The 8,628-nt window shown below is 45.3% G+C and overlaps 1 protein-coding gene across 2 annotated transcripts in view; it reads right to left on the bottom strand.

The window, feature by feature from the left end:
• Positions 1–710: 710 nt before the first annotated feature.
• LOC147902320 (putative folate-biopterin transporter 3) overlaps positions 711–8,628 on the bottom strand; it is a 39,478-nt gene continuing 31,560 nt past the window's right edge. Inside the window, exons 2-5 of one of the 2 annotated variants that reach the window (XM_087373466.1) lie at positions 2,665–2,924; positions 2,216–2,317; positions 1,855–2,025; positions 711–1,756 (exon numbers count right to left, since the gene is read on the bottom strand). In XM_087373466.1, the coding sequence (XP_087229592.1) occupies positions 1,142–1,756; positions 1,855–2,025; positions 2,216–2,317; positions 2,665–2,924 (1,148 nt within the window). In that variant the 3' untranslated portion in view covers positions 711–1,141. The remainder of the gene's footprint in view (positions 1,757–1,854; positions 2,026–2,215; positions 2,318–2,664; positions 2,925–8,628) is intronic. The other variant, XM_087373467.1, reaches the window with a different exon arrangement.

Below are 8,628 nucleotides of genomic sequence, written 5' to 3'. Positions count from 1 at the left end.
GTCTCCTTTTTCGTAGGATCGCAAGCTCTTTTACTTTGTTAGTTTTGGGGCTTGGAAAAATCTCCGAAAGAGACTAGAATTTAGGGGGCATTTTGCAAGTCTAAGTTTCTTGGGATTCGGTGCATTGGGTGCAACATTATCATCCACAGGGCATGGAGGATTTTGACCTCCTGGACAATGAACCTCATTTTTCAATATATCACATTTCACACCTGCAACAATTCAAATTATCAATGGGAAAGAACAGCTCATATGGACACCCTCTTTGAATCAAGATCTCATTCTAAACTAAAGCAAACCCTATATCTTGTATTCTTTTGCCCCCATTGGAACATTAGCTCACCTAAGGGCCCACTTGCTTCTTCATTGACGATATTGGTGGTGTTTGTTGGATTGGCACACCTATTAAGCATTGGATAATCTAGGAAGATGTTGGTAAGACTCATTCCTCGTGCATGGAGTTTTTATCTATTGGTTGCTTGGTCTTTGTCCGTCTCTCTCTCTCTCTCTCTCTCTCTCTCTCTGGTTTGTGTTGTTGTGTGTGTTGTGTTCGATCCTTTACGATCGACTTCGGATGAGTCAGAATTGGCTCCTTGGGATTGTTCCTACGAAGTAAAAAAACTCTCTCTCTGTCTCTCTCTCGTTTGTGTGCAACAATGTGTAGTTCAATTGAGTTTTCAATTCAGTTACGAGACCCCTTATCTCTTTGTGTTCAGAAGCATTCACAAATGTTCTCCTTGGTGAGACCGAGTATGTTCACCTTTTAAGTAGCCATAATGTGCATGTGTGGGCTTCTCTTTGAATGTGAGAGATGATGAATTTGCAAGAAGTTGCGAACTCGTTATGGGGATGTTAAGGGAGTCCAACGGTAATGGACAGAATTCGATAGCCTACTCTCTAAAGCTACGGGAGATGATGACTAGCAGTGAAGCTGCTGTCACGGATTACATGAATCGTAGTCGTCTGTGGCGAGGATCTAAAGAGGAGATTACAAGGCCAATTCGAATTGATGCCTTCTTTGCCCTTCTTCAAATGATGCTCTTGCTCCTTCAGCTGGACAATTCAAGGAGCTGGTACCTGCTCGTAGTCCAGGTATATCGCAATAACAATCATATATGGTTTCCTTTCTCTTTTTGGGCATTTATCCCATCAACTCTTGCTCGCTCGACTCCGTGGAGCCCTTCTGCACTAGTTCGACTTGTTCCTCCGCTTTATCGTCCTCTTCTTCTCCTAAAGCAAGCAGCTCGGGTGGAATCACCTGCAACGAAGGATCCGTATCCGGTACCAAGAACAGCACTCCCAGTGGCAGCAGTCTCAACATGTTTCTGATGAGAGCTGCCAACCACAGATTGTGGTAGTCATCGCGAGTAATTCCTAGGCTATGCTGCAGAACTGCTCCACTCCACGATGCACTGAGAAGGCCCAGGTTCTCTACGGACATCAAAAGAGCGAAAAATGTTCCCTCAATTCCCGAAGGACACAGCTTCGCACAGAGAACCAGCTGTGGTAGCCATTTAAGTCCATCAACTGATTGAACGAGGATCTCATCGAATAGAAAGAACAATGAGTCGGGCACGTGCAGTTTCAGGTTCCATCGCAGTACCAGAAACAGGTCTACCATACCACCAAAGAAGACGAGAAGTTGAGCCCAAAACAGAATTTTGCGGAAAGAACAATTCTTCAGTACACTCTGGTACGCCACTGCCCCCAAGAACGCTCCGACAGAACCTACAGCGAAAGACATACCTACAAACTCCTGTACAACAAGCACACAAGCAAGATATGAAAAAGAAGTTGGATAATTTGCCTACGATCATCATTCCTCAAACGGGCAGCGAACAGGATTAAACTAACCTCGGAGAATCCTAAGCCCCGTCCTTGATCTGTGTACCAATAGAACTTTCCTTCCGAAATCGATGGTGAAGTAGCCCATGAGATGAACATATACAACGTAGGCTTCCACACTTGAGGACAACTGATAGTCATCCATATATTTTTACAGGTTCTTTTGAACCTCTTGCTTACCTGTGGATCCTTTCCATGAGAGAAGCACTAAAATACTTTCAACATTCCTTCAAACTATGTATTGTCACCCCAGCAAGCCGGGCCCAAAGTTGCAGCAATATTTTCCTCGAAAGAAATGCTATTTAATTGTCGATGTTTGCACGGAGTAGATTTAATTAAAGTGTTAAATAGAGACCAGCTGTACGCATACCTGGTAGCTTTGCAATGACTGCTTAGAGAGTCTCAATTCATGGAGAATAAATCCAAGAAGCAGAAAGAACGCGCCACTTACGGACAGCAGGCCCAATGCATTCTGCTGGCAATCATGCAAAAAATGAGTAGGGTTGAACATTCCTCTAGATGTAAAATATGCAAGTTAAACAATCCATGCATCTAAGTTGCTTAGTTTCTGTTCTGACTATCTTGTTGAGAAGTCAATTATAACAAGTAGAGGTTCACCCATTTATGGCCTTCCCAGAACTAGCTTACAATCCACAACCATAGCTACTATGAGAAAGTGGGAGGTCTTTTACAAAGATATTCCATAGCATTGTTCATTAGAAGATATACGGGGTAGCAAGTGGCCCATGCTAGTTCATTCATTTCCAAAAACGCAAAAGGGATTCTTGAAAACTGGAGCATAAGAAGATGAAAATAGACCTTTGGCCCTAGAATACGCACGATAAATCCACTCATGGAGAAACCCATAAAAGAGCCCATAGCTTCACTCACTGAGCACAGAGTCTGAATATCTGCTGCCAGTGTGGGTTTCTCTCGGCTTTGCTTTGTAATTTCAGCATCAATGGTGACATCAGCTATAGTTACCCCCAAGTTATATAGCAAAAGCAACACAACTGCACTTGTATTGTGTACATGCAAGTGTACCATCAGGACCAAAAGGGAGATAAAAGATAATAACCCTGCATTCAAGTGCTTTGAATTAGAAAGTCGAGAGATTGTACAAGATAATTTATCAAGGCTTGGGGACCAACAGAGAAAAGAAAGGTCTTCAAGGTCAACATGAACAAAATTTATAGATATTCTAGATGAACAAGTGGGGAGTCTGGTGAGCGCATTTTAGCATGCAATTTGCAGTCATTTCCGTTGTAATTTGTTTCCATTAGCAACTTCACATCCATCTCTCCTGGTTCAAAATCATATTCTGAAGGTTGTCCATCTGTATTAATGATTGCCCTAAATTTATGTCTTCATCATGTCCCTTGGTATTCATGTATCCATGCCAGTACGATCACAAATGGTATATACTGCTCTTTGCACTACATTCGGCCAGTTTCACACCCACGTTTGCAAATTGGCAGCACTGAAGATACTTCATTCATTGGCCACCATATTATATGGGGATTCAGTAAGAGAGACATTGACATTTCTATTTGATACCTCCCTTCAGGTTGGAATCTCTCGAGGGCAAGGCTTGACAATAGGGATTTGATACCTGGGAATTCAATTGGATCTCACGTTGACCCCTTTTTTTATTCAAGGGCATAAATTGTAAGGCTCTAAGTTCACAAAGAAATGCTTCAAGAAAACAGATTTCATACGGAGAAAGAGCTCATGCCCTGAAATGTCACGTTGCGTTTTAATTCTTGGTGTCCACGTAGGCCAGAGAAGATCTCTGGCTTCACACATGAAGTTTTAAACTCAATCCCAAGAAAAAAGTATTTTGACTCTCCTCATTAGTGAATCACTGTCATATTTCTGCATGAGCCTAACGTAATTGGATAACCCCAGTTGGAATACACAGTGCATCATGTTCTCTATCCATTGGGTATAGTTATGTCTTCCCACAGTCTATGTTGGATCCACCATAAATATCATAGCCTCTGCTTTACTTTCTTCCTCACTGGGGAACACAATCCACTTCCTTTGTGAGATAAGTGGCTTGAATATGCATTAGAGTTTGGCGGAAGATTGACATCTTCACAGGAAAGGGGAGGGAGAGGGGATAGTTTGTGGCAAAGTCTGGCAGGAAAAGTAACTCATGTTGTAGGCCATTAAATAGCATTGATCACGATCAATAGTCTTATCATACTGCAAAATCTACAAGCCTTCATGCTTTGAGGTGGTAGGCATGTGATGCTGATAGAGGATTCCTTGGCGATCACTTGATGTGTAAGGTGCTAAATTATGGATTCATAGAGAAAATAGTTAGTATGCAATTGTGATGAATGAAACTACCTGAATTCACACCACACAGAAAATAAACAATATGCAATTGTGATGAGAGTGGCAGAATTCGGATCAATATTCACAGAAGAATGTTGCTTTCTAGTGCGAAAAAAACGCTCCCAAACTAGGGGCACAAGTTCTGCCCCAGCTTCCCAATGCTCTACCTTCAGAATGTCAATCTCACCCACAATCTGAATCTCAATTTCAATCTTAATCATAACCTGGGAGCTTAATACAATTTTCACTGATTGTCTTGTCAGAGAAAAAGGATTGCTTGCTACAGCCAACCCCTTCGCAGGAAAAGAAAGAAAATATCGTGATCTCACAACGAAAGCTTCAAACGCCAACTCTGTGCTTGTATGTATAGAGAGACAGCACTTCAGATACGGAGAGAATACACACGAATCTGTACTATCACCTCCAGCAAACAATTGCTCAGGTAGGGCACCATGTTCAGACTCTGTTTGCTGCTCCTACTGTGGTAACAACTCTCCTAGATTACCGTGTGTCTCCGTCATACGCCAATCAAGCTGACTAGGCTGATATCACCAATGAGGATCAACCCCTAGCCCTACAAAGAATCACACTCCAACCCAATGGCCGACTAATACTAGGACAACCTGGCCCTGATTCAATTCAGAACCCAGGCAGCCTTCCAAGCCGGAGTCATTTCATATTGCAGGTCCAAGCATGCTCTATAGAGCCACACGTGTATGTCCTTTAGCCCACATGGTTGGGCTTATGTGCTGCCCATGTGCAGCCAGCTTTACTGCTGACATAGCAGCTTACAGACCCACACAACAGTCTATGCGTCACCCATGTGGCAGCACAATGGTGTGCCTGAGATGCAGTGGAAATATGTGAAAGTGTTGAGAGCTGAACACTCACGTAAACATGTTGTAATCATCCACAAGCAGCATCAAATACAAGGCTCTGCCCAGGGTAGCAGTCTACATATGTCCACATAGATCAGTGTGAATGAACTCTAGTGGTTGTGAAGCCCGCCTGGTAGCTTGCTTTGGAATGGTATCCCTATGTCGCTTCCCACGAATGCAAGAATTGCAATGTCCCTGCTTGTTGCCCACATCTGGCAAGCCATCCACCATCCTTGCTGCCCACATCTAGCAAGCCACCCACCATGTGTTCCCAGAAGGCCCGCCGTAGTGCATCCACACTCAAGTGGCCATAACGCAAATGCCACAAGTTGAGAACCTGTAAGGGAATAGGACTAAGAGTTTGTAAATCTTTAATCCCATTGTCGTCCACTCCTTCCCAAACAATTTGGCCGGTTGCTTTGCCCCGGAAGCAACTGAATGCTCCTTGAACTCCACCTGCATGCCAGTCTTGCAAACATGCATTGGCAAAAGATGGAAGCCAAGAGATGGAATGCTTCCCCCCTCACCTCAAACCAAAACAGTAGACTTGTCACCAATGAAGATATTCCCTGTTTGCTACCCAAGATCGTGGAACAGTTCCCGGGAAGGAGTCATGTGCTTGGAAGCACCAGTGTCGAGAATCCACTCCTGAGAATCACAAATAGTGAGACCCACTGCCTCCTTGCTCCAAGAAGATGAATCTCTGGTGTCCATGATCTCCAAATGCACAAAGCTGGAGCTGCCGATCTGCCTTCAAGGCATCACGATCTGAATCCAACTTTTTCTCGAAAGACTTTGACGGGGAGGAGTTCCACTTACCTTCATGGGCTTCTCAGCCATCTCAAGAAAATATGCCATCTCGGAGGGTGATCTTGCTCTTGTGAAGGCAGGGTGGGTGGGAAAAAAAGAAAGAAGAGGCTGTGTTGCTTTGCAAGGTCACCTACTTATTCAAACCTTTCCTTTAATGCAACAAGTTTCTCTTTCTATTCCATTTTCTTCACTCTTTTGGCTGTCTTTCAGTGATGCCTCCTTCCAACTACTTCTTGTCCCGTACAGTCCACTTCTTCTTCAATCACCAGCAACTGCCTTCAGTCCTGAGCGCTCACCGTGTCAGAGATGCAGCTGAAACATACGAAAAGAGAGAGCGAAAATGTGAAAGAGAAATGCAAAAGAATGCAATAGAGATATGCTGGAACTTTTGCTTTATTAATTGGCGAAAACCCGCATAAAAATGGAGAACAACAAAGGGAAAACCTGATTCCTATTTATAGGAGGGGGCACCTGCTGGTCAGTCTGCTTAGTTGGGCTGATCGGCCCGACTATAGCCCGGGTTGGCTAGTCGGTTTAACCTGACCTGCTGGTTGGCTGATCCGACTCATCGTCAGGTGGTCAGCTGGCCTGACTGCCCTTCAATAGCTGGCCATACCAGCCCATATCCAGCCCTTAACCCAGGCCTTACATACATCCCTTCATTCAGCCCACATGCCTTGGCAACAGCCCCCCAACCACTAGCAGAATTCCAGGGAGAGGAAGAGAAAACTAGGCACACCCACTTAACAGCACTCCCTGTGCTACAAACAGGAGATGAATAGAATTCTAACACCTCCATGTGGCAGCCCATTGTGGACTCCATACCCATCCATAGGCTGAATGCAATACCTCCATGCTCATGCCTTGAGCCCTGTCAAACCTTAAGGTATCATACCCTCTTGTCCTCATATGGGGGCTTACATGTGGGGCAATAACCTATAACCTCTAACGTCCCCTCTCAATGATCCTATGGTGACCTACAAAGAGAACTCAAGAACACATCAAGGTGTTCTCCATGGTAGGGCATACACCAACACGCCTTGGAACCGCTTCTCGATGATGTGGCACAAAACTCGACATGCTTCGATCAATAATGGAACACTCAATCCTGGAATTGCCCTCATCATCAGCCACTAGATGGCCTTTAACTCTGGCAAGAAAAGTAGAACTATCAAACCAGATGATATTATATCCTGTTGGAAAGGTCACCTCCCCATCTGTAAGCCCCCAAATGAGGAGAGCATGGGGAAGGGAGACCTAGGGCAAGATCTGCCCGGAGAAGAGAGAGAGAGAGAGAGAGAGAGAGAGAGAGAGAGAGAGAGAGAGAGGGGGCTGCCATATGGGCAGCACCAGGTACGAATGGCATCAGCAGCATATACGGGACAGTACGGAGGTGTTGACGTGGCTGTATGGAGTTGGAAATAGCCTGGCAAGAGGCGAGATGAACAGGGCTGAGATGCGCCTATTTGTTGCAGATCTGGAGGGCCAGAGAGAAGGTGCTGCAGGACAGAAAAGAGAGCAGGATGGCAGGCCAGCCACCTGGCCTTGGAACTACCCAAGGGAGGGGCCTTATACAGGCCTCCCTTGGGGCCTAGCACCAGCCCACAAAGTCGGCTAATCAGGGCCTGCAAAAGAGCATTGAATGGAGGGCCAGAAGGCCTAGTTATGAGGGCCATAAAGTTGGCCAGCAAGGGTGTGGTGAAGGGGCATTGGCTGGTCTCCTGGCACACAAAACAAGGGGGCCGAGCCCCCACTTATATGCAAGCAAAAAAGTCAGCCAGCAAGGCGGTCGGTTCAGCCCCCTGCTTGGTCAGTTCATTTGCGTTAGCATTTCCCTATAAAAGGGGCTCCTTAGGGGCATTAGTATATCCAGCCGATCAGTAAGATTGGAGCAGAAAGGAGCAGCAGGAGCCCCTTCGTTGGGCCTACATCCAGGAGGCAAAGGAAGACCAAACGCGCTGCAGACTTAGCTCTACATAGGGTTGAACCCTAGGCTGTCTACCAGGGTCGCAAGGTGCTGAGATCTAGACAGAGAGTCTACATACGCTTGAGGTTTTGCCAGATAGTAGAAGAACCTTTTGGTAAGATTGGAGGACCACATCTTGGTGGGACTCTGAATCTATCTTTTGTATTGTGTCCATAGCTTTAGATGGAAATATATTCTTTTGGTGGATTCTATATCTGGCTTGGACCATTTGTCTATTTGCTAGCCTGCAAAACACATATGTGAAGCACATTAAGTAAAGAAGTTTGTGATTTGCCCCACACACCAGCACACTGTGTGAGCTCCTGGGCTATTCTATCAGTCTTCCACTGTTCATACCCTCTGTTGGTCAATCTAACATGGTATCAGTGCCCAGATAGGAGGCTCACAAGAGTGGGACCTTGAAGGCAGGGAGCTTGTTGAAGGACGAGCCTAATTCGAGGTTCTAGGGGATCGACTTCCACCACTGGAGGATTATGCTCTTGCGAGAAGGAGGGTGACTCAAGTTTCAGTCAGGTGTGTATAGAGTTCTTGTCTACACACGGTGGTGATAGCTTTTCAATTTTTCTGTGTCGAATAGCAGTAGAGATGTCGATTTCAGAAACAAAAGCCTCTTCGCCATTGCTCTCCTTCCTCCTCCAATCAAGTTCCTTCTTTCACTATCCCTAACTTTGGAGAGTTTGGGAAACTGGATGGGACTAACTATCCTATCTAGAAGGTGAAGATCCGGAGTCATTTAGTGGCTCGAAAACTGTGGAAGCTGACAAC

The sequence above is a fragment of the Dipteris shenzhenensis genome, chromosome 4 (assembly GCF_047967505.1).
Source record: "Dipteris shenzhenensis isolate YYH24624 ecotype China chromosome 4, Dip_SZ_1.0, whole genome shotgun sequence".
In the NCBI taxonomy this organism is placed as follows: Eukaryota; Viridiplantae; Streptophyta; class Polypodiopsida; order Gleicheniales; family Dipteridaceae; genus Dipteris; species Dipteris shenzhenensis.
This window is presented reverse-complemented; position numbering and strand designations above follow the sequence as displayed.